The sequence below is a fragment of the Dendrobates tinctorius genome, unplaced genomic scaffold (assembly GCF_039654945.1).
Source record: "Dendrobates tinctorius isolate UK_male_01 unplaced genomic scaffold, ASM3965494v1 ptg000144l, whole genome shotgun sequence".
In the NCBI taxonomy this organism is placed as follows: domain Eukaryota; kingdom Metazoa; phylum Chordata; class Amphibia; order Anura; family Dendrobatidae; genus Dendrobates; species Dendrobates tinctorius.
The window spans coordinates 11,413,830-11,440,896 of NW_027361811.1; the positions used below are offsets into that span (position 1 = coordinate 11,413,830).

The following is a 27,067-nucleotide window of genomic DNA, read 5'->3' on the forward strand; positions in this document are numbered from 1 at the left end:
TCAGACAGCAGAGGGCGCGGTGACGTGGTTAGAGCGCGCCGCGCCCCCTGCAGTCTGAACGTCACTGACTGATGACGTGGCAGATAGCGGGGAGCAGCCATGGACACAGGACAGGTGAGAATTCTGACACCCAGCGACGGAGAGGTGAGTGTGTCATTTTTTTATTTTTACATGCAGCAGCGGCAGCACATGGGGGAATCATCTATGGAGCTTCTTATGGGGGCAGCATATGGGGGGCATAATCTAAGGAGCTTCTTATGGGGGCAGCATATGGGGGGCATAATCTAAGGAGCTTCTTATGGGGGCAGCATATGGGGGAATAATCTATGGAGCTTCTTCTGGGGACACCATATGGGGGAATAATCTATGGAGCATTTCCCACCCTAGACTTATACTCGAGTCAATAAGTTCTCCCAGTTTTTTGTGGCAAAATTAGGGGGGGTCGACTTATACTCGGATCGACTTATACTCGAGTATATACGGTACCTAATTTGGAGCAATCCAATTCATTTGTGTGTATTTTTTAGGTCACTACAAGCTAAAGGGGTTCATTATTAAGAGCAAATTTTAATTATTTATTTATATTTTATTGATCACATTGGTGGTGTGTGTTCCTAATTTGCAGCAAGTGTTCCTTTCTCTTTTCTACAGTTACTAGCGCCACCTACAGTCTATACTAGATTTTGTGGATTTGTTTTCTCATTTTGACTCTCATAGTTGTGGTCTACCTATGATGTCATTTACAGACCTCTCTCATCCTTTTTAAAGGGAAGGTGCCGCAATTTGTCTCTTGTATTAAAAATGATTGTTTATATAAATAATTATTTTTAATACAAAATATTTAACTTAAATGTTTTTTATTGATTATTTTTGCAGCCACTGGGCGCTGCCATTTTGCTTTGCAGGAGTGTAAGTGACACTTTCACTCTGCAAATATGGCTGCCCTGGGCATAGGAGACAGCAGTTGGCTGCTGACTCTATAACTTGCATTGAGCAGCTCCTTGCTGTGATCTGCGCACGCCCCCTGGGCTGTCCACATCACAGCAGGAGGAGGAGATCGGCACCATCTTGCTGGAGCCCATAGTGCATCTGTGAACCCACTTTCCCCTTATAACTTCTGGACTCAATGTGAGCCATGCTGTTATAGGAGACTGGAGAGACCCGGACTGGAGGCGAGATAGAGGGGGGGGGGGGAGAGATCAGCTGCTGACCGTTGTGTTGCAATGTATCAGCAGCACAGCTGGGGTCTCACATTACAGGTGGTGAGATCCTCTGCTCTGAGAGCTGCACAGACTGTCTGCTGAGCCGTGTATCTAATTTTATGCTATTTGATATTGACTGATGAGCTGTGTATCTAATCCTCTCCTGTGTGATACTTTCTGCTGAGCTCTGTATCTAAGCCTCTCCTGTGTGATACTGTCTGCTGAGCTCTGTATCTAAGCCTCTCCTGTCTGATACTACTGAGCTATGTATCTAACCCTATCCTGTGGGATACTGTGTCCTGAGCTGTGTATTTAAGCCTATCCTGTGGGATACTGTCTCCTGAGCTTTGTATCTAACCCTATCCTGTGGGATACTGTCTGCTGAGCTATGTATCTATGAGTAAGGACCCTCCAGTCCGAAACTCGTAAGCGTCTGTCACAATGGTGAACCATATGTTTTTTATGCTTCTATTCTGTTTTTAATCATTTTTTTGGGAATAAAGTTTTTTGATTTTGACCATCCTTTGGTCGAAGTTGCTGGAACACCTCCTGAGTATTGTCTGCTGAGCTGTGTATCTAACCCTATCCTGTGGGATACTGTCTGCTGAGCTGTGTATCTAACCCTATACTGTGGGATACTGTCTGCTGAGCTGTGTATCTAATCCTCTCCTCTGTGATATTGTTTGCTGAGCTGTGTATCTAATCCTATCCTGTGTGATACTGTCTGCTGAACCGTGTATCTAATCCTATCCTGTGTGATACTGTTTGCTGAGCTTTGTATCTAACCCTATCCTGTGGGATACTGTCTCCTGAGCTGTGTATCTAATCATATCCTGTGTGGTACTGTATGCAGAGCTGTGTATCTAATCCTCTCCTGTGTGATACTGACTGCTGACCTGTGTATCTAAACCTATCCTGTGAAATTGTCTGCTAAACCCTGTATCTAACCCTATCCTGTGTGCTACTGACTGCTGAGTCGTGTATCTAATCCTCCACTGTGTGATGCTGACTGCGCCATTTGCACATACCCTAATGGTGCTGATTGCCGAGAACCCGGCGAGGAAAGGGGTGAATAGCAGAGTGTAATAACATAATATCTACTCCACAAGTAGTAATGTCACTGCCATCCCTCTATGCCTGGTCTCTCTCCCCATGTGTGTTCTCCACCCCCCTGTGCCTGGTCTCTCTCCCCATGTATGTTCTCCACCCCCTGTGCCTGGTCTCTCCATGTGTGCTCACTATCCCCCTGTGCCAGGTCTCTATCCCCCGTGTGCTCATCCCCCTGTGCCTGGTCTCTATCCCCCGTGCCTGGTCTATCTCCCCATGTGTGCTCTCCATCCCCCTGTGCCTGGTCTCTCCCCATGTGTGCTCTCCATCCCCCTGTGCCTGGTCTCTCCCCATGTGTGCTCTCCATCCCCCTGTGCATGGTGTCTCTCCCCATGTGTGCTCTCCATCCCCCTGTGCCTGGTCTCTATCCCCCGTGCCTGGTCTATCTCCCCATGTGTGCTCTCCATCCCCCTGTGCCTGGTCTCTCCCCATGTGTGCTCTCCATCCCCCTGTGCCTGGTCTCTCCCCATGTGTGCTCTCCATCCCCCTGTGCATGGTGTCTCTCCCCATGTGTGCTCTCCATCCCCCTGTGCCTGGTTTCTCTCCCCATGTGTGCTCTCCATCCCCCTGTGCCTGGTTTCTCTCCCCATGTGTGCTCTCAATCCCCCTGTACCTGGTCTCTCTTCCCATGTGTGCTCTCTATCCCCCTGTGCCTGGTCTCTTCCCATGTGTGCTTTCTTATCCCCTCTGTGCCTGGTCTTTCTCCCCATGTGTGCTCCCCATCCCCCTGTGCCTGGTCTCTCTACCTCCTATGCACTCATCTCCCCCCTGTGTGTCTCTCTCCCCATGGGTCGCTCTCGCTCCTATGCACTCCTCCTTCCCCTGCATGTCTGTGTGATACAGCGAGCAGCACCAACTAACAGAATCCTTGCTGCCTGCCATCCTCGGTGACTGTCTACTTTTCAGTAACTTTCCAGTCACCAACAAAATGGCTGCTCACTGTGTTTCTAAATCTCATCCTCTCTTATCCCTTAGCAAACACCCAGGAGGGGAGGAGTGGAGTGACATCACACCCATGTCAGCAGACTCAGCCCACATTTACTGCAGTCGTAATGTGAGCTAGTTGTACACTAGGTTTTTGTCAAATTTTAGTAGCTGCTCCCCCTAGTGTTTAAAAGTGGAAATACCAAATCTTTTAAAATTATTTTTTGTTATTTTACTAAATTATAAACAAATTATAATATTTTTAAAGAATATTTAAACATTAATTATTTACATTTTTTCAATTGCTGAAAAAATTTTTTTTTTTGCTGGCACCTTCCCTTTAAGCAGGAGAACTTTCACAATTGGTGGCTGACTAAATACTTTTTTTTGCCCACTGTACTTCACGTAGCACATATGGTGCCCATATATTATTAGTGCACAGGTGCATAGCTTTATATTTCTCCACATTGAACCCCATCTGCCATGTGGATGCTCAGACACTCGAAGCCCAATTCATTAAAGCTTCATTACTTCAGAACTCTGTTGTAAAATATTTTAAAAAGTTTCAAGTTTTTGGTAAATGAGAAGTTCTTTTCTGAAGGCCTGTTATTTTTCAGAGCTATCTATATCCCTGTATGTCCACAGTTGGATCCTTCTGTGGTAGCTGACGTTTTACTCCATATAAGTTTTTTGTTTCCTTTTGTTTCAGTTTGGTGGGAATCCATTTGCATCTTTAATGAGCAATGCATCGCAAAATGCAGGAAATCAGCCATCAAGAACAGAAAACAGAGATCCTTTACCTAATCCTTGGGCTCCGCAGTCTGGCTCTACGGGATCACCATCAGCAGGCGGAAATGGAGGTGCTTCGACTGGTAACGGCACAGGGAACAGCACAACTTCAACAACAAGCGCAAACTTGCCAAACCTGTCATCTGGACTAGGAGGTACTGTATAACCTGTCTACCCTTCATATTGGTGAAAGGGTCTTTCTATATGTAACAACATAGTTTTGACGGCTGAAGGAAGACCTTATGTCCATCTAGTTCAGCCTATTTTTAGTGCAGCTGTTCTGCATTGTTGATCCTGGGGAAGGCAAAAAACCCACAGAGTAGAAGCCAATTTTCTCCATAGGGAAAAAAATTCCTTACCCTAAGCTGGGTCAGCCATCTACATATAATATTCTGTTATTCGTAACCTTCTATACTGTTACTCACAAGAAAAGCATCCATTCCTTTCTTAAATTCATTCAGTGAGTTGGCCATCACCACTTCCTCAGGAAGAGAATTCCAGAGCCTCACTGCTCTTACCGTGAAGAACCCTCTTCTATGCTGGTGCAGAAATTGTCTTTCCTCCAACCGAAGAGAATGTCCCCTTGTTCTTGTCACAGTCCTTGGTACAAACAGTTCATTGGAGAGATCTCTGTATTGCCCTCTGATATACTTGTACATATATATTAGGTCTCCCCTAAGTCTTCTCTTTTCTAGAGTAAATAGACCTAATTTTGATAACCTTTCTGGGTATTGTAGTGAACCAACTCCATTTATCATTTTAGTAGCCCGCCTTTGAACCCTTTCAAATTCAGTAATGTCTTTCTTGAGCACCGGCATCCAAAATTGCACACAATACTCCAAGTGTGGTCTGACGAGTGATTTGTACAGAGGGAGAATTATGTTTTCATCTCGTGTCCCCAGACCTCTTCTAATGCATCCCATGACCCCATTTGCTTTGGTGGCAGCTGCCTGACTTTGGGCACTCCAATTTAGCTTCTTATGGACTAAGATGCCTAAGTCTTTTTCCATGTCTGATTTCCCCAGCAGTTTCCCATTTAGTAAGTAATTGTAGCATCTGTTTCTCCTTCCCATGTGCATAACCTTACACTTATCTGTGTTAAACCTCATTTGCCATTTTTCAGCCCAATTCTCCAAATTACTCAAATCTGTCTGCAGTTGCAAACTGTCCTCCTTTGTGTTAACTACCTTACATAGTTTTGTATCATCTGCAAATACTGATATTTTACTGTGTAAGCCATCCACTAGATCATTAATAAATATATTAAATAGTAGGGTGCCCAATACAGAACCCTGTGGTACCCCACTAGTAACCCAGGCCCAATCTGAGTATGCACCATTAATAACCACTCTTTGTTTTCTATCACTAAGCCAGCTACCTACCCATCTACACACATTTTCCCCTAGCCCAAGCTTTCTCATCTTACTTACCAATCATTTATGTGGGACAGTGTCAAATGCTTTAGAGAAGTCGAGATAAATGACATCCAATGATTCTCCTTGGTCCATTTGAGAGCTTACATCCTCATAGAAGCTGATCAGGTTAGTTTGACAAGAGCGATCCTTCATAAATCCATGTTGATATGGAGTTAAACATTTATTAACATTGAGATATTCCATTATGGTATCCCTTAGAAACCCTTCAAAAATTTTACCCACAACAGACGTTAAGCTTACCGGCCTATAGTTTCCAGGTTCCCTTTTACACCCCTTTTTGAATATTGGTATGTGTTAAATGAATTTCTGTAAAACATTGGCTATCCAAGGTAAAACTTCATAAATGTTATTGAGCAGAATGGGACTAGGCCGGGTATTGTAGTAGACTGTTGTTTTTTTTAGTGATGGAATATGACATTACTTTTTTTTTTTTTTTTTACCAATAAGCAGCAATACTGCACCTCAATGTGTATGTGAAGGTGATCAGAGGGGAAATAACATGAGCACTCCTCAGAATTATCTTGCAGTGTCCAGTAAGGAAGGAAATAACTTTACTGGTTTGTAATGAATACCATCATATACAACATGGGTTCATTTTCTTAGAGAGAGTGCCGCTAAAAGACAATTATCTAATGTGATTGCAGAATTTAAAATCGGACAGATATACATTGATAAAATGTTATATTTTGTCTTGAAGCTGGAATGTTTAATACGCCAGGAATGCAGAGCCTGATGCAGCAGATATCTGAAAATCCTCAACTAATGCAGAACATGTTGTCCGCTCCTTACATGAGAAACATGATGCAGTCACTTAGTCAGAATCCAGAACTTGCAGCCCAGGTAAGCTTCTCTTGTTTTATCCAAAACGCGCAGCCTTGGTGAGCTTTCCCCAGTTTATCAATAGTTTGAGGCTTTGATGAGCTTCCCCATTTTATCTGTATCTTGTAACTTTGGTGAGCTTTCCCTGTTTTATCCAGAGCTTACATCCCAGGTGAGTATCTCCTGTTTCATTTAGAACTTGCAACCTAAAGAACTACCCCCTGTTTTAATCTGAGCTTGCAGCCTTCGTGAGCTTCTCCGGTTTTATCCAGAGCTTGCAACCTTGGTGTGAGCATCTCTTGTTTTATCCAGAGCTTGTAGCATTGGTGAGCTTCTCCTGTCTTATCCAGAACTTACAGCCTAGAGAATGGGAATGGCTCATGATTTGACGCAGGTGAAATCTGCTCCAAATCTGCATCTGAGGTCACTGGCAGATCACCTGCGTTTTCGATTTTTTTTTTTTTTTTGTCACTTGAAATAAAGCTAATTGAAAGTTGGCTTCTGGGAAGGAAAAAAGTGTTTTCTTGTTTGCAGATATATTTGGGTATGTTCCCACAGTCAGTAAACGCTGCGGGTTGGACGCTATATACATCCGCAGCGTCCAGCTGTTACAGAAAAGTGGATGGGATTTCAAGAAATCCCTTGCCCACTATGCATGCACCGATGCTGGTGGCTCACTCGCATAGATGGACATGTGGTGCGTCTTTCCAGACCACAGCATGTCAATTTATGTAGCTGCGTAAGTTACCCATTTACTATCATTAGATGTGGTAAAACCGCATTATCTTTCTAGTCACATGTGTATTAAGTGATGATAATAATAATAAATTTTATTTCTATAGCGCTGACATATTCCGCAGCACTTTACATTTCAGAGGTGACTTGTACAGACAATATACATTACAGCATAACAATAAACACATAGATCATAACAGATACCAAGAGGAATGAGGGCCCTGCTCGCAAGCTTACAATCTATGAGGAAAAAAAGGGGAGACACGAAAGGTGGGTGGTAACAGTTGCCCTGATTGTATGGTATTGTAAGTGCGGGAACGCAGCTTAGTACTCGTGTACTAATTTAAATAATGGTAAATCTTGTGGCACAGCCGGATGTACACGACTCAGGAAGTGGAGGAAAGCACAAGAGACAGGTCCCCTCCTTTTTTAATAAATAATTTTAAAAAAAAAGCGTGGGGTCCCCCTGTATTTGTTAACCAGCCAGAGTAAAGCAGACTACTGGGACTGGTATTTTAGGCTGGTAAGGATACAATATCCATGAACTTTACTAGCCTGAAAATACCAGGCCGCAGCAGTCTGCTTACCTTGGATGGTTAGCAAAAATGGTGGGACCCCCTCAAAAAAAGTGTGGGGTGGTCCCCCTATTTTTGTTAACCAGCCAAGGAAAAAAGCTGACAGCTGCGGTCCTGGTATTCTCATGCTGGCGAGGACCATGGATTTTGGCCCTTACTAGCCTAAAAATTGCAGCCCGCAGCCACTCCACAAATGGCGCATCCAAATATGCGCCAATTGTGGCACTTTACCTGGCTCTTCTCACTTGCCACGTAGCGGTGGCAAGTGGGGTTCATATTTGTTGGGTTGATGTCACCTTTGTATTGTCAGGTGACATCAAGCCCACGGCTTAGTAATGGAAAGGTGTCAATAAGACACCTATCCATTACTAATCCTATAGTTTTACATGGTAAAAAAAACACATAGCCAGAATAAAGTATTTTAATTGAAATAATAACACAGACTCCTTTAATAGATCTTAATTAAACCATACTTACTGCATCTCCTATTCCACCGACGCCCTCGTTCTCCTGAAGGAAAAATAAAATAAAAAAGCAACAGTATACCATACCTATCCGCCGAGAAGATATACAATACTGTCCCACGACGAGTCCAGCTCTGCTTTATCTGGATACCTTTGGCTGAAAGGTAGCATTATGCCACCACTCAGCCTGACATCCAGACACAGCAGAGCTTGCAGCTGATCACCAGAGATAGCTCGGTCACGGGCAGTCACGTGCACTGCAGTTCTCACGGTCAGCTGACCGTGAGAACTTGCCTAGTGACCGGAGATAACCCCGTCCCCAGCGGTCACTTGCATGGCAGTTCTCGTGATCAGCTCAGCTCATCGCGAGAACTGCACTGTACGCAAACTTCCAGCTGAAACAAGGTGCAACATTATTTAAATTAGTACACATGCATTATAAGCTGCGTTCCCGCACTTAATACATATGTGACTAGAAAGATAATGTGGTTTTACCACATCTAATGATAGTGAGTGGGTAATTTACGCAGCAGAGACGTAGCGTCTCTGCTACATAAATCGACTTGTTGCGGTCTGGATAGACACGACGCATATCCGGTTACACAGGGAAGCCGGAGGTATCTCAGGACACATAGTGGAGATGGGATTTCATGAAATCCCATCCACTATGCTGTAACATCTTGTCGTTGCGGGTTTGACGCTGCGGAGGTACGGCACGTCCAACCCGCAGCATTTACTGACTGTGGGAACATACCCTAATAGATTTGGAAGATTTTTATAGTACGAGTGCTGGAGATTTTTATTGAATGCAAACAATCTTATGGAGATGGATGGAGAAAAGTTATGGGTCAAAGTAATTAAATTCAAATCGAGTGTTTTTTTTTTTTTTTTGTGGGTGTACAACATGTGTGGGTGCTATAATAAAAACCCACAACAGATTTTGCAGTACAATATAAAACCTCATAGCTTAAATGGATTTTCCTACTGTGATCGATGATGAGATGATTGTGCTCACGTAGGCCATTCAGTGTCACTATCTTTGCTTTTCAGGCACAACGCTGTATTTTTGTTAGCAGCTGTGCCTGTTATTGCAGTTCAGTGTGAATGGGACAATGAATTTTCCAAAGCTCCTTCAGTCTGCTGATTATTGTGGATCCTGTATCCAGCATCCAAACTGATACGATTGCGAATCCTAATAATATTCCATTAAAAGCAAAGTCCCAGGAAAAATCTAGTGGGTTGAGACATTGCAGATTTTTATGCTTTTGCTTTTCTTTGAAAGTATAAATCCAAATCTGCAACATACTGTAGACTTGAAAATTCGCAGCAGAAACATTTCAAGGTGTCAGTTGGCGACAATGAAAATCCACTACAAAGCTGGCATGTCTGATTATGATCCATTGAGGACAGTTTATGAATGGATAAATGAGAGCTGTGAGCTAATTGGCCATTACTTTCCCCACCAGATTTCTAGCGTAGAAAGATTTGAAACGTCGCCAAAATTTCTCCACAACTTGGAGTTGCGCCCAAATGTTGCCACTTTTGACATTTTCATACAAGTTTTGTCCAGCTCTGTCAAAATGGGCAGGGCTTGGTAAATTCATGACAAGTGGCAGCATTCACTGCGCTACAAGCCTTACTCCAGTCCTTGCCTGGAGTGAGATTGTGGCATGGTGCGCCCAACCTCACCTCACTAGATTCATTAAAGTGCTAGAGGTTTCTTTCTCCACAGTGCCCTCTTATCAAAACAGGTGAGGAAAAAAAGCTGGTCTTGAAGAATTGGGGTCCTGTTTTTTTACTAACAATCATAAGGAGCCAAAGGAATTCTGTTTTTTTTCGTTTTAGCAGCATGATAACTGGCATCTGTCGTAACTGACTACATGTTACTACTCAACTCGCTCATTGCGTGCAGTTATTACCAGGCGCTTTTGCTTGTGTTGTTCCCCTATGTATATTACATGATGCATAACTGCTTTGCTTTTTAGATGATGCAGAATAATCCACTCTTTGCTGGAAATCCTCAGCTTCAAGATCAAATGCGACAGCAGATGCCTATTTTCCTACAGCAAGTATGTTTAAAGTGGTTGTCCCGCCATTAAATATATTCGTGATATAGATTATAACAATGAACAATTTCTGTAGTTTACATGCTGCAAAAAAAATTGAAGAGTGATGAGATTTTCTTACATTGTGTAGTGCCACCTGGGGTTCAAAGTGTATAGCAATGTGTGTATTCACTTAGAAGGGTTATCTGGGACTTCTGTATTTTAATTTAATTTTTTTTTGATGGGGCTAAGAGCTTAGGTAGTAGCTAAGTACCTGCCTGATCTGTCCGGCATTGATCTCCACTGGCTCAGAGCGGTCACAGAGACAGCTCCTGTTGGCGATTTTGTGCTATCATGACAGAGCAGTTTTTTCCCCACTTTGCTTTGTTGACTGGGTCACTCTGCTGATTGACAGCTGGCTCTCTCCGCTGCATAACTATAACTGCGGGGAGCTAGCTGCCAATCGGCAAGACGTCGGCAGTGACACCCTTTCAATTGTGCAGACCGGTGGAGGAAGAGCTGCTCTGTTGTTATGTTAAATGAAGCAGCATGAGCTGTACGTAACCGCTCTGAGCCAGAAGACTGGTGCAGCAGAACAGCAACCACCCCCGTAAGAAAAAGTACAAAAGTCTTGGATACTCCTTTAAGCTTTCTCAACGTTTGCAAAAAATTTTCATTTTCCCTAATAAAAGCTGTAAAAAAATAAATTTTTGGCAATAATAATAAAAAATGTCCTTTATTTCTCTTTCCACAGCTACTGTGCACATGTATAATTTGATCTGAATCTCAGACACTTTTTAATTTGACCTTACTTTTAGATATCCTGCAAGATATGTTAGGGAACAGTTGGAAGAGAGTATTGACAGCAACATCAGACTACAAAGGGTTTGTTTGTAGTCTGTTGCCATGGAGACACATAGGTCTGCTTTAGAAAGGCCAGTACTCTTCTTAAATACTATCTGCAAAGTAGTTTCTTTTTTTCACTAGGTATGTGAAAGCATTAATAGATTTGTTTGTTGCTGCAATCATTTAAATTGAATAGGCATTGCTCATTGATTATTACTTCTCTTTGCCTTCTAGATGCAAAATCCTGACACATTATCTGCCATGTCAAACCCCAGAGCAATGCAGGCTTTATTGCAGATCCAGCAGGGTTTGCAGACTTTGGCCAGAGAAGCTCCTTCACTTGTTCCAGGGTAAGCTGACACTAAATTATATAAAAAATACAGGTTTATAATAAATGGCTACTCAACAAAGTTATACATTTTTTTTTTATCCAAATGATCTGAATATAGTTTACTTTTTCAGGAATAAATTAAATTCCCTGAATATATGATGGCAAACTTGAGTATAAATATATGTGGTTGTAGTGAGTGAGACTCAGACTAGATAATAGCTTGTTACACATTCCGTCATGTAAAATGACCCTTAAAGAAGTTGTCTGCTACTAGGACAACCGCTTTTCATTCCCCATTTTTGACCTCGATAAAATAAAATACTCCCCTCCAGTGCCGGCACCGTTCTAGAGCTGTCGGTACTCATTCCCTGGGACTCTCATGAGGTTAAGGCACATGAGCCTAGTGCCTAATCAGTGCTGGCGTCACTGTCTTTTCCTTCGGACATATACATAATCAAGGGGAGGTCAGAGAGCAGCCACAGCTCTCACTTCATATTTAAGGAGAAAAGGACGCCAGCTCTGATTGGGCACTTGGCTCACGTGTCCTAACCTCATGAAAGACCTGGGAAAGTGAGTTCTGACATTTGAACGGCGTCAGCACGGGAGGTGAGTATAAGTGTTTTTATATAATCAGGGCCAAACATGGAGGATGAGAATGGGTTGTCCTAGTAGTGGACAACTCTTTTTAAGTTTGATTTTGTTGATAGAAATCAAAGTCTTAAGTTTTTTGTTTTTTTTTTCCTGTTACATCTAGGACTACCGGTTTGGGTGGCATTGGAGGCACTGCCAGCCCAAATCCTGCACCTGTGACCACTTCAGGGTCAACTGAGAGCGCAAGTCCATTGTCTGGAATATCTGAACCTGGTCACCAGCAGTTTGTACAGCATATGCTTCAGGCCCTTTCTGGTGCTAATACGCAGGCAAGTAGTCCGACATACTTTACAAATGTTAGTTTCTTTGGTGTCTAGAAAAGGATAGATGTCTGTGGACACAAAATGTGCCAATCTAGCTCATGAGTTTTGGGCCACTTCACATCTACAGAAATAATGTCATTAGTTGATGATAAAATCAAGGATAGTGGATGACTTGTTTTTAACATCTGTTTGCCTTTTTGTTAATTTTCTATCAATGTCTATATAATTATTTAAAAAAATTGAAATCTTTCAGTTTCCTCTTCATTTTTCTCAACATAGTCTCAAAGGGGAGGAGGCTTCTTGTTCTAAAGAAATTACTTTTCATCGATTAATTTATTTTCCTTTTGTCTATTCTGTGGATAAAATATACAGTTTTATTATACTCACTGTAGAATCTTTTTTTGTAGCCTTCATGGGTGAAGGGGAGGTGGAGGACAAATGAACCATGGGTTGTATGCTGCTACCTGGAGTCTGATGATAAAGAATAAATCTTACAAAAAAAAAAAAAAAGCTGATTCCTCCCCAACTGGCTACATCTAGACAGCAGACACCCATCTATTCAGTTAGTGCAAAAGCAGTGGGAGGAACAAAAGCCAAGATCCGTGTTCCTCTCTAAAGGATACAAGAAAGATTTTACAATGAGTACTGTTTATTTTTCTCTCTCATCATTGGGTGACACAGGCATAATGGAACATCCTAAAGCTGTCCCTGGGGTGATAAAGCTAATACCAGTACTGCAGAAGGAAGACTAGAAATCCCTCAGATTACCACCTTAGCAATTGCCACTTGTAGTACCCTTTTGCTAAGACATGCATCTCTGAATGCAAATGTAAGAGCTCCACAAAGTTGTGGGCAGAAGACTCTGTAGCAGCCCTATGGAATAAAAGAATAGACACCTGCAGGATTCAGACCCAGACGGCTTCAACCCCACCAGGGAAGAGAGCCATGCCCAGGCAGGGACGCCCTAACTAAAGGGTACTTCATACTAAGCGAGATCGCTGATGCGTCACCAATTTTGTGACGCAACAGCGACCTCGCCAGCGATCTCGTTACGTGTGACACTTGGCAGCGACCGGTCCCCTGCTGCGATGTTGCTGATCGTGCTGGAATGTCCTGGGCCATTTTTTGATTGCTGGTGTCCCACTAGCCAGCATGCATTGCTGTGTTTGACACTGACGAACGATCTCGTTAGCGACTCAGAAATCATGGACGCAGGCAGGAGTCGTCAGAATCGCTGCTGTGTGACACTAAGCGACGCACCAGCGATCCCGCCGAGATCGTTGCTGCGTCGTTGGGTCAATTTGACTGTTTGACAGCTTAGCTAGCGACCAGGTCATATCGTTGTCGGGATCGCTGGTGCGTCGCTTAGTGTAACGTTACCCTTAGACCAGTCTTCTGGGTTAGCAGATTGAAATCGGAGAACAATGACAGCCCTAGAGGCAATCTGAGTTCTGCCAGAGCATACCAGTATGCCCCACGAGGTAATCAAACATCCGAATAGAGCTGTGAGAGACGGATTGCTGCACAGCTTTTACTACATCAGATTGTGTAGGAACCTTTCTGGGAGCGGCCAGGACAGCAGTCTCTAATTAACCCCTTCACTACCAAGGGTGGTTTGCACGTTAACTCCCGAGCCAATTTTTACAATTCTGATCACTGTCCCTTTATGAGGTAATAACTCTGAAACGCTTCCATGGATCCCGGTGATTCTGACATTGTTTTCTCATGACATATTGTACTTCATGTTAGTGGTAAAATTTCATTCAAATAACTTGCGTTTATTTGTGAAAAAAATGGAAATTTGGCGAAAATTTTTAAAATTTCGCAATTTTCCAACTTTGAATTTTTATGGCCTTAAATCACAGAGATACAGCACACAAAAAACTTGATAAGTAACATTTCCCACATGTTTACTTTACATCAGCACAATTTTGGAACCAAAATTTTTTTTTTGTTAGGAAGTTATAAGGGTTAAAAATTGACCAGCGATTTCTCATTTTTGCAACACTATTTTATTTTTACGGACCACATCACACTTGAAGCCACTTTGCGGGGTCTATATGATAGAAAATACCCAAAAGTGACACCATTCTAAAAACTGCACCTCTTGAGGTGCTCAAAACCACATTCAAGAAGTTTATTAACCCTTTAGGTGCGTCACAGGAATTTTTTGAATATTTAAAAAAAATGAACATTTAACTTTTTTTCACAAAAAAAATACTTCAGGTTCAATTTTTTTTATTTTACCAAGGGTAACAGGAGAAATTGGACTGCAAAAGTTATTGTGCAATTTGTCCTGAGTACGCTGATACCTGATATGTGGGGGGGGAACCACTGTTTCGGCGCATGGCAGAGCTCAGAAGGGCAGGAGTGCCGTTTGACTTTTTCAATGCAAAGTTGGCTGGAGTTCAGATCGGACGCCATGTCGCGTTTGGAGAGCCCCTGATGTACCTAAACAGTGGAAACCACCCACAAGTGACCCCATTTTGGAAACTAGACCCCCCAAGGAACTTATCTAGATATGCGGTGAGAACGTTGAACCCACAAGGGCTTCACAGAATTTTATAACGTACAGCGGTACAATTAAAAAATCATATTTTTTCCACAAAAATGATGTTTTCATTCACCCCCAATTCTTATTTTTCCAAGGGTAACAGGACCCTAAAAGTTATTGTGCAATTTGTCCTGAGTACGCTGATACCCCACATGTGGGGGTAAACTACTATTTGGCGCATGGCAGAGCTCTGAAGGGAAGCAGCGCCATTTGACGTTTTTGGCTGGAATTGAGATCGGACACCATGTCGCGATTGGAAAACCCCTGATGTACCAAAACAGTGGAAACCCCCCACAAATGACACCATTTTGGAAACTAGACCCCCCCCAAGGAACTTATCTAGATGTGTGGTGAGAACTTTGAACCCCCCAGTGCTTCACAGAAGTTTATAATGCCTGGGCGTGAAAATAAAAAAAATTGTATTTTTTCCACAAACATGATCTTTTAGTCACCAATTTTTTTTATTTTCCCAATGGTACCAGGAGAAATTGGACCCCAAAAGTTGTTGTCCAATTTGTCCTTGAGTACGCTGATACCTCATATATGGGAGAAAACTACTGTATGGGCACACGTCGGGTCTCGGAAGGGAAGTAGTGACGTTTTGGAATGCAGACTTTGATGGAATGGTCTGCGGGTGTCATGTGCGTTTGGAGAGCCCCTGATGTACCTAAACTATTGAAACTCCCCACAAGTGACCCCATTTTGGAAACTAGACCCCCCAAGGAACTTATCTAGATGTGTGGTGAGCACTTTGAACCCCCAAGTGATTCACAGAAGTTTATAATGCCCGGGCGTGAAAATAAAAAAATGATTTTTTTTCCACAAAAATGATATTTTTGCCCCCAATTTTTTATTTTCCTAAGGGCAACAGGAGAAATTGGACCCCAAAAGTTGTTTTGCAATTTGTCCTGAGTAGGCTGATACCCTATATGTGGGGGTAAAACACTGTTTGGGCGCATGGCAGAGCTTGGAAGGGAAGGAGCACCATTTGACTTTTTCAACGCAGAATTGGCTGGAATTGAGATCAGACACCATGTTGCATTTGGAGAGCACCTGATGTGCCCAAACAGTGGAAACCCCCAATTCTAACTCCAACCCTAACCCCAAAACACCCCTAACCCTAATCTCAGCCCTAGCCCTAACCCTAATGGGAAAATGGAAATAAATACATTTTCTTTTAATTTTATTATTTTTTCCCTAACTAAGGGAGTGATAACGGGGGGTTTGATTTACTATTTATTGCGGCTTTTTATGTTTGGCAGCTGTAACATGCTAAAAGACGCTTTTTATTGTAAAAATAGTTTTTGCATCACCACATATTGAGAGCTATAATTTTACCGTATTTTGACCCACTGAGTCATGTGAGGTCTTATTTTTTGTGGGACGAGTTGACGTTTTTATTGGTATCATTTTCGGGCACGTGACCTTTTTTGATCGCTTTTTATTCCGATTTTTGGGACGCAGAATGAACAAAAACCAGCGTTTCATGAATTTCTTTTGGGGGGGGCGTTTACACCGTTCGGCGTGCGGTAAAATTGATAAAGCGGTTTTATTCTTTGGGTCGGTACAGTTACAGCGATACCTCATTTATGTCGTTTTTTTATGTTTTGTCGGTTTTATGCAATGAAAACTATTTTATATAAAAAATAATTATTTTTGCATCGCTGTATTCTGCGAGCTATAACTTTTTTTTATTTTTTCGCTGATGATGCTGTGTGGCGGCTCGTTTTTTGCAGGACAAGATGACGTTTTCAGCGGTGCCATGGATATTTATATGCTTCTTTTTGATCACGCGTTATTGCACTTTTTGTTCGGCGGTATGATAATAAATCATTATGTATTGCTTCGTTTTTTATTTTTAATTTTTAAGGGGTTCGCTAAAGGGGTTAACTAATGGGACAGTTTTATAGGGCAGGTCGTTACGGACGTGGCGATACCAAATGTGTACTTTTATTGTTTTTTTTTTTTATTTCCAAAAAATGAATTTATTTGGGAATATTTTTTTTTTTTTTTCTAATTTATGTAGCGATTTTTTTTTTTTTTTTTTTTTTTTTTTTTAAATTATTTTTACACTTTTTTTTTTTTACATTTTTTTAATTTTATTAGGTTGTCCCAGGGGGGATATCACTGTCCTGTGACAGATCGCTGATCTGTCACATCACAGATCACTGTGACAGATCAGCGATCTGTCACAGGCAGTGCAGCAGGCTTCCTCGTGCCTGCGCTTTGCAGGCACTGAGGAAGCCGGCTCCCTGCAGGCCCCCGAAGGTCCCCGTCGCCATCTTGGATCCGGGGACCTGTAGGTAAAGAGACCCCCGCAGCAGCGCTGCACATTGCGCTGCTGTGGGGGGCTCAGGGAAGCACGGAGGGAGCCCCCTCCCTGCCGATGCTTCCCTTTAACCCCTGGTACACCGCAATCGTGTTTGATCGCGGTGTGCAAGGAGTTAACGTGTCGGGGGCGGTCCGTGAGCCCCTGACACATTGTGCCGGGTGTCAGCTGTGATAATAAGCTGACACCCGGCCGCGATCATCGGCGCTCACCACGTGGGCGCCGCTGATCGCATTAGACGTAATATTCCGTCCATGGGACTTAGGGCCCAGGTCACATGGACGGGATATTACGTCCAATGTAGGAAAGGGGTTAAAGAAAGGCAAAGAACACACTAAATCCATGTTCACACATTCAGTATTGGGTCAGTATTTTACATCAGTATTTGTAAGCCAAAACCAGGAGTAGAACAATCAGAGGAAAAGTGTAATAAATTCATCACCACTTTTACATTTTTCACCCACTCCTGGTTCTGTCTTATAAATACTGAGGTAAAATACTGAACATGTGAACAGGGCCTAAGGAGAGATGAGGGAGCTGAACGACACCACTCTGTCCCGGAGAAAAAGAGACAAGTGGGAGCCCCCATCGGAACCTCACTGGGCTTTGGGAAGTCTGACTTCCATCTTTCACTCCATACAATTGCACCATGCTACTATGGGGGGAGGGCCCGGTGGGTAGGAGTCAAAAGCAAAGGGACCAATCGTCCCAGGTACCTGATTGTTGACTGAGTCAAGGTATATGGTCCTGCCATTCTGACGACAGAAGATACAAGCTGACAAGTATAGGCTGTACTCGCCAAAATTTCAAGACACCGAGTAACTTCCTGCCATAAAAATTTTCGGCCATGCAGGGCTTTTGTCAAGCCAAGAAAAAAAAAAAGTGTGCACTTTTTTTTTTGGCTTGACAAAGGACCTGCAGGGTTAAACCTTTGCTAATTTTCCTCTGTGTACATTGCTGTCAATAAAAATAATTTTTGTGGAAGGAAGATACCCGATGCCTTAAGGTTTTGGAGCACGTGCAATGTTTACAACCTAGTGGAGGGGCTGTACCAAGTATGCACAGGACACGGAGTGGTGCATGGGATACACCTTGTTTCAGGCTGTGCTTTCCGTCACTCTGGGGTGAAAAAGTGGCATCGTTCTATTGTTACCCATAATAACGAATATTTGGGCTCCTGAAAACAAAGGGAAAAAATTACTAACCATGGCTAAGATAGGTTTGCTGTTCAGACCTATGTCTGCTTCTGAATGACACTAAGCTACACTGAGCAGTTGGGTATTGGCAGCCCAGGCACAGCCTTTTGGGGAGGAGTCCGTTTTATTTCTAATATGTATTCTTAGTATCAGCCTCCAGGTGGCAGCACATAACCCATGGTTCCTGTGTCCTCGAATGAAGTGAGTGATAAATGAATGTTTTCTTGGCATAACCCATACAAAAGGAAGTTTCTAATCGTAAATAAGTCCGCCAAAGTTTAATATTAACAATTTGCCAATTGACAAATTAAAATTGTTTGGGTCATACCTTGTAACCGAGGCCCAGTCGGATGGTGACATGCCCGGGGTCTCCGTGCTGCTACAATGCCAGGGGATAGGTTGGATTCTACTGTGCATTTGTGTATATCCTTCAGGGACTTCATTATATGATCTGCTTTATTATCAAAGACCAGTAGGCATGTTCTGGCTTATTAAAGGGGTTTCCCACTACTTATTTATATATATATATATAAATACTTTTATATATATATATATATATATATATATATATATATATATATATATATATATATATATATATATATATATATATATATTTAAAAAAAAACCACATGGTTTACAGCCTTTTCCTTATAGCACTGCTCAGGGCCTCCATAGGTCTCTTGGCCACCTTGTACTGGTGGGATGGTTTTTGCCCACTGCAGCCAATCACTGGTCACAGGGGTGAAAACCACATTGCTGAGGAGCCTGAGCAGTGCTATAGAGAAGCCACTGTAGGTTTTCATTCTTTTATTGCTAGTCCTTTCTTGATGTGTAAAGTGGTGGATGTTTGCTGCTGCTGTATTCTCTCCCAGTTACATTATCTGAGTAAGTCTAAAGGTAATTCTGGTGAACTAGCGGTGGCTGTAATCGCTTATTTCTTCTTTTCTCGCTCATGTCTTTAGAATCCAGAAGTGCGATTCCAGCAGCAGCTGGACCAGCTCAGTGCCATGGGATTCCTAAACAGAGAAGCAAATTTACAGGCTTTAATAGCAACTGGAGGAGACATCAATGCAGCTATTGAACGACTACTGGGATCCCAACCGTCATAGCGACCCTTCTCAACACAGAAGAAAGTGTAATTTATTTTTGATAATGGCTTTTAAGTCCCGATAAACCACCTGCTTTATTTCAGTTTGACTCCTGGAATTCATTGTCCTTACAAACTAATGAGTAATGTACGTTTGGATGAAGTGCAGTAGTTATCTGAACTGTGGGAATCCAAGCTTTTTCATTTGAGCATATTGCATGCATCACAGGCCATCTCTTCCCTATGCTTTATTGCTTGTGATTTTTCTTTTCTTTCTTTCTACATTTTTTTCCTTTTATTTTTTTTTTTTTTTTTTTCAATGCAATTGGGTAAACAGGTTTCAACTAACCGTTTAAGTCGAGTCATTCGCTTTAAATTCCTAGCCTTTGGTAGTAATTTATATAGAATACAATAACTATACCGAAATGAATAAGGTTCTAATTAGTGATCCAGAATCGCTTTTTGTGACTACAGCATGTATTTTTGATAGCATAACGCTGTCCGATTCACACTGCTTGGTTTTCATTTAGCGTTCTACTTTTCTCTGCCTTCTTTACCATAAACATTTGCATTTTTCAGCAGTACGTCTAAGGTAGTCATAACTGCGCATCCACACACCGGATAAGGTAATCCATTATGTTTAGGAAATTGTGAAGTTAGCAAGCCTTTCAGAAAGCACTGTCAAGGTGAAAGTGACCGTAGCAGCGATATTCCTATGGACAGTGTAGATTTTAGCAGAAGCATTGTAGAAGAGAACACATATGTCTACGGCAGCAAGGCCTTTTGTGGTGGCCTCTTTTTTTTTTTTTTTTTTTCTTCCTTTTTAAACATTAAGTAAAGTCAAAACTTGACCCGCAATCTTGCCAAGTTTGTATTGACACAAGCAGGTAGCACCACAGTCCACTTCTTCTGTTTCATGTGACTTGATTTCAGGATGCGAGAAAGTGTCATGTGCTCTAATTTTTAACCACATTGTACAAACTGATTATCCTGCGTTTTTATTAGTAGTTCTCTCTCCTGTGCACAGGTAATAAATAAATGCCAACAAGTCTGTTTCCTTGTTTTCTTTTCTTTCCTGCCTCACTCTATATCTTTTCAGGTTTTTATTTATTTTTTTTTTTTTGCAGCTTCACAATTTTAGATAGAGAAGTTTGTTCTACAGAAACTGAAGGAGCTTCATTTAGTCAGTACTAAATACCCTGTTGGTTCCTTCACACAGACTGTTATCTTAAAGGGAGTCTGTCAATCCCAAAATGACAACTAGCCCCTTCACGACCTAGGACTTATCCATACGTCCAGGCTTGGACGTATGGATATGCACAGTAGCTGTGCACGTACGATCACCGCCTGGTGATCAGCTGATATCAGAGCTCACACCTGTCACTCACTGCCAGGAGCAGTGCTCACACATCCAAAGCTTCTGGCAGATTAACCCCCTAAATCCAGCAATCAATATCGATTGCAGCATTTAGAAGGCAGGCAGCGAGGGGGGCCCCCCTCTTTCCTCCGAACGGCGCCCCTGCGACGCTATCGCAGGGGCCGATTGTTGCCATGATGACCCGATGTCGTCATGACAACATCCGGGTCAGCAGACTAGCAAGTTGGTTAGATGATGCGCTGTGCATGATTTAATTAACTTGTCAGTGCAGTTACAGTTGTGATCAGAGTTTCTGAAAGTCAAAGTCCCATAGTGGGACTAGGTGTAAAAAAAAAAAAGTTGCAACAATATTTAAAAAATAAATCCCAAAATAATAAAAATATACTGTACCCATAAATATTTTTATGAAAAAAAGTACATGTGTGCTATCGCTGAGTGCAGAATGTGAACACCGTAAAAAAAAATAAAATGAAAAACTATGCTTTATCATCATACCGCTGAACAAAGAGTGGAATAAAATGCGATCCATAAAGACAAATGTAAATAAAAATGATATTTCTGAAAATGTCATCTTTTCCAGTAAAAACCAAGCCATCCGCTCGATCAGCAGAAAAATAAATGTTATAGCTCTAAGAATAAAGCGATGCAAAAAAAAATAATTCTATAAAATTGTTTGTGTAAAAGCGCCAAAACATTAAAAGAAAAATTATAATTGTATCGCTGTAATCGTACTGACCCAAAGAATAAAGTTGCCTTATCAATTTTACCACATATAGAACAGCATAAAAAAACTAATTCCTGAATTGCTGGCTTCTTGTTCATTCTGCCTTCCAAAAATCAGAATAAGAAGCGATCAAAAATAGTCGTTTGGTACCAATAAAAACGTCAACTTGCCCCTCAAAAATTTGACTATCGGCCGAAATATGGAAAAATTCTAGCGCTTAAAATATGGCGATGCAAAAACTTATTTTTGCAAAAAAAAAGCTTTGTGTGTGACAGCAGCCAAACATAATGATTGTTCGCCTGCTGTTGAATTGTTCATTCTGTCTTTCAAAAATTGCAGTATGGATCGGCTCACATTTATCCTGCACTGAGCGCTTACACCGGAGTCTTCGTGTAAACGTCTGAAATTCGTGATTCAGGCGAAACTTTCTGCAGATGATTCCTTATAATGAGGCAAATGGAAGCACTGTGGACGCCGTCTGACTTGTGATCTGGTGGTGTCTGTCTTTTTAGACATGCATAAAAGTGCAGTCTGCCAGTTTTGTGCACCTCTGGAAAAAGGACACCGCTGAACAGAGGCCAGAGGAAGAGCAAAGTAACTCTGCTGCTGGAGTTTCATCTGCATCACGTCACTTACAGATTTAGATGGAAACTCTGATATAAGTGTTCAGCTTAGAGTGACAGATAAATGTGATCACAAATGTTATGCTAACAAAAGCTTCAAATCAATCCACAAAAAAAAGCCCCCACCCAGGTCCATCATCTGTCAATGGAAATATTGGGGGCTTCCACGTTATTGGTAGCTCAAAGGCTCTGGAAAAGCAAAATGGCTCCTCACCCCCCAAAAGAAATTCTGCATTCCCAAATCCAAATGCCCCCTCCTTTCTGTGCCCCAGTGTGCCTAAATATTTAGCGTCCATATGTTTGGCATTTCTGTAGCTATGAGATCCCACCTAATTTATGGATGTGTGTCTCCAGAATGATGAGCTGGTCACTACAACGGTAGTTTTCATTTTTCTTTCAGCAATATACACTTCTTGATTCTGGAAAACACCCATGGAGTCAAAATCGTCATGACAGCTGTAGATAAATTCCCAAAGGGTTATAACTTCCAAAACGTGGTTACTAGATGTTGGGCGTGGGGTCTTAGAGCTCCGGCATATCTACTGCTCTGTAAGCGGCTCACTGCGGCTTTATAAGCCAAATCGATCTCATAAGTTACCGAATCATCAGTGAAGGGCATGCCAAGAGGCCGGTCCCCTGGCCAAGTTAACAGACTTTGCCATGGAGGCTGAAGCAACTCACCCAGGCAAGATGGTGCCGTCTCCTTCCTCACTCTCTCCGTGCAGAGCACCAGACGCAGCACTGAGAGAAACTGCTGAGAAGGCTGACATTTGTCTGACAGAGAGAACCATGTAGAAACTGATAAGCTCGCTCAGAGCTTCTCTTCAAGAGGATTTTAAAGGTATGCTGGCTGTACTTTAGAAAGATATGGATGCACTATGGGAACTGTTGTGTCCCACGAATGGGAACAACCTGTAATGTATATTTCTCTGTGTTTAGTTTTTCCTCCAATCAGCAAAATTCCCTGTTGTTGCTAGGTAGAATTAGACTGTGTGAAAATTGTTCTTATGTCCCTCCTGTAGTTACGCTCTGTATTAGGTTGCTCCTCCCTTCTTCAGTTTAGCCTACAGCAGCCATTACTCAAGACTTGTGTACTCCCCTGTACAGATTACCCCTTTTTACCTACTGTCCATTGTAAACTAATACAAGATTTTGGAAGAAAACAACATAGTTTCTCCTGGTCTTTGTACAGTTGCATTGCCGGTGGAGTTAAAACTACTGAGGACACCTGGTGGTGTGAGTACAAGTTATACAGTTATCTAAGAAGCTGATGGAACACTTGGGATTACAGCCAGCAGGAAGAGTCAGAATAGGAATGCACAGCACATAGTGAAACTAAAATGGCAGGATATGTAAATTCATACTATCTGATGCTAATATTGCTATGGAGGAAGAGATCTCCTTTCTGAAATCTAAGATATGATTTAGAGGGTAGATCCTGATTCAATAATCTGAGATTATGGGGTAACCCTGAGTCAGTTAAAGATTGTGATTTACAAAACTACTTTCAAGATCTTTTAAAGGAGGTTATACCAGAGACCGACTGGCGTACAGAATTCATAGGGTTCCTTAACCTAAGAACCTCAATCCTCTGGCTGCTAGAGATACCTTTGCTCGTATCCACTTCTATAAAACCAAGGAGATCTTTTTACACAACTGGAGGGGGAAAGCTGCTCTGTCCTCCCCTTTTCAGAATCTTGCCATATTTTCAGACCTCTTGGCTGTGACATTGCTAAAAAAAAAAAAAAATTTGTATGGGTAGCCAAAACTTTGAGACATTTCTTACAGATGGGGTTTTCCTGTGAAAATGATTATCATCTCGGTTCTGCACATGTATGCTCCACTGTCTCCCAAGTAGGGAAGCTACACCTATGGGATCTTCAATCTGCGCCTATAGACCATCAAACAGTGAAAAACCCTGCACAGAACTTGAATATGGAGTGGCCTGATTTGGTTAATAACTGCATATTTTGGTTCTATTTACAGGTCTAACATGTATACCTCGGTTATGTTTCATAGTTGGCCATTACTTTATGCTGGAGCTTTCCACGTTCTTTGCCTACGAACTCTGTTACATACCCCCAGGTCACATGCTTAGTGAGCACTGTTTTTCTCTGGTTATGTCTGCCTTATCAGGCATGTTTTTTGCCTACTGTTAGTTTTTTGTAGCTTCCTAGCTCTGACCGATGCATCTCTAAATATGTCCTTTTATCTTGTTTAATAATGGGTAGTCTAGTACTGTCTTTGAACGTGTAGGGCCTGAACTCACCTTTTAAGAGATCACTATTATGGAAAGAATTGCTTAAAAGTCATTGTGATATTGCATGTGTCCAAGAAACTCGCCTCCGCAAGGAGGATAGTTTTCGACTTCATCATAAAAAGTTCCCTAGATTTTTTTTTTTGGTAATGGGATAGATAAGATGGCTGGAGTCTGTATCTTTGTAAAGGACTAGGTCTCCTTTATGCTGATTGACACTGTAGTTGACCCGTGTGGAAGATTTTATTTATTTTACTCATAAATAGTGCCATTAATTCCACAGCGCTTACAGACATTATTGGCACTGTCCCTGATGTGGCTCATAATCTGAATTCCCTATCAGTATATCTTTGGAGTGTGGGAGGAAACCCACGCAAACATGGGGAGAGCATACAAACTCCTTGCAGATGTTGTCCTTGGTGGAATTTGAACCCAGGACCCCAGCGCTGCAAGGCTGCAGTGCTAACCACCATCTTGCAGCGTCATGCTATTCCATCCGGTTTTCGTTTAGTTGGACCATCATTTATTTTTCAACAGGACAATGACCCCAAACACACCTCCAGGCTGTGTAAGGGCTATTTGACCAAGAAGGGGAGTGATGGGGTGCTACGCCAGATGACCTGGATTCCACAGTTACTAGACCTGAACCCAATCGAGATGGTTTGGGGTGATCTGGACTGCAGAGTGAAGGCAAAAGGGCCAACAAGTGCTAAGCATCTCTGGGAACTCCTTCAAGACTGTTGGAAGACCATTTCCGGTGACTACCTCTTGAAGCTCATCAAGAGTGTGCAAAGCAGTAATCAAAGCAAAAGGTGGCTACTTTGAAGAACCTAGAATATAACACATATTTTCAGTTGTTTAACACTTTTTTGCTAGTTATATAATTCCACATGTGTTAATTCATAGTTTTGATGCCTTCAGAGTGAATCTACAATTTTCATAGTCATGAAAATAAAGAAAACTCTTTGAATGAGAAGGTGTGTCCAAACTTTTGGTCTGCACTGTAATAAATATATATATATATATATATATACACACTCACTGGCCACTTTATTAGGTACACCTGTCCAACTGTGTGTTAAGACTTAATTTCTAATCAGCCAATCACATGGCGGCAACTCAGTGCATTTAGGCATGTAGACATGGTCAAGACAATCTCCTGCAGTTCAAACCGAGCATCAGTATGGGGAAGAAAGGTGATTTGAGTGCCTTTGAACGTGGCATGATTGTTGGTGCCAGAAGGGCTGGTCTGAGAATTTCAGAAACTGCTGATCTACTGGGATTTTCACGCACAACCATCTCTAGGGTTTACAGAGAATGGTCCGAAAAAGAAAAAAAATCCAGTGAGCGGCAGTTCTGTGGCCGGAAATGCCATGTTGATGCCAGAGGTCAGAGGAGAATGGGCAGACTGGTTCGAGCTGATAGAAAGGCAACAGTGACTCAAATTGCCACCGTTACAACCAAGGTAGGCAGAAGAGCATCTCTGAACGCACAGTGCGTCGAACTTTGAGGCAGATGGGCTACAGCAGCAGAAGACCACACTGGGTACCACTCCTCTCAGCTAAGAACAGGAAACTGAGGCTACAATTTGCACAAGCTCATCGAAATTGGACAGTAGAAGATTGGAAAAACGTTGCCTGGTCTGATGAGTCTCGATTTCTGCTGCGACATTCGGATGGTAGGGTCAGAATTTGGCGTAAACAACATGAAAGCATGGATCCATCCTGCCTTGTATCAACGGTTCAGGCTGGTGGTGGTGGTGTCATGGTGTGGGGAATTTTTTCTGGGCACTCTTTGGGCCCCTTGGTACCAATTGAGCATCGTTGCAACGCCACAGCCTACCTGAGTATTGTTGCTGACCATGTCCATCCCTTTATGACCACAATGTACCCAACATCTGATGGCTACTTTCAGCAGGATAATGCGCCATGTCATAAAGCTCGAATCATCTCAGATTGGTTTCTTGAACATGACAATGAGTTTACTGTACTCAAATGGCCTCCTCAGTCACCAGATCTCAATCCAATAGAGCATCTTTGGGATGTGGTGGAACGGGAGATTCGCATCAGGGATGTGCAGCCGACAAATCTGCGCCAACTGTGTGATGCCATCATGTCAATATGGTCCAAAATCTCTGAGGAATGCTTCCAGCACCTTGTTGAATCTCTGCCACGAAGAATTGAGGCAGTTCTGAAGGCAAAAGGGGGTCCAACCCCTTACTAGCATGGTGTACCTAATAAAGTGGCCAGTGAGTGTATATTTATATTTATCGGTCGTCCATGACAGCACCACCTGAGAGAGGGGATCCGCCCTTCAGGAACAGGAAACCTACAGATACAAAAGGGCGGCACCTCTCCCACGCATCAGTTGGTTTCCTGTTCCTAGAGGACGGGACTTCCTTCAGATCGTCCATCATGGAGTCGCCGAGGGATTCCCAGGCCGGCTGACCGACCCAGGTAGCGAGGGGGTCTCCTACCTCGGTCAAGCTCGGCTCCCTGGAAGCGCCACGGTGGGGCCGGGCAGGTCTCCACGACTGTGGTGAGAGCAGGTGGGAGCCAGGGGTCCGGTGGACAGCCGCCTCCATATTGCCGCACCAGGAGGTATGTATGACCCGGGCCCCTCCTGGTGCGCTCTCCCCGTGTCCGCTCTCCAGACGTGGCGCCCGGTCGGCGGCGCAGGCCGGCGCGCATGGGGGCTGTGGCCTGGCCTGAGCCGGGGGGCGCCGTGCC

The 27,067-nt window shown here is 42.7% G+C and overlaps 1 protein-coding gene across 1 annotated transcript in view; it reads left to right on the top strand.

The window, feature by feature from the left end:
- The window catches only part of UBQLN1 (ubiquilin 1), a 56,867-nt gene extending 36,463 nt beyond the window's left edge, over positions 1-20,404 (top strand). The window contains exons 6-11 of the mRNA XM_073546027.1: positions 3,943-4,177; positions 6,156-6,298; positions 10,037-10,120; positions 11,177-11,292; positions 12,028-12,193; positions 19,232-20,404. Of these exons, the coding sequence (XP_073402128.1) occupies positions 3,943-4,177; positions 6,156-6,298; positions 10,037-10,120; positions 11,177-11,292; positions 12,028-12,193; positions 19,232-19,378 (891 nt within the window). The 3' untranslated portion in view covers positions 19,379-20,404. The remainder of the gene's footprint in view (positions 1-3,942; positions 4,178-6,155; positions 6,299-10,036; positions 10,121-11,176; positions 11,293-12,027; positions 12,194-19,231) is intronic.
- Positions 20,405-27,067: the final 6,663 nt, after the last annotated feature.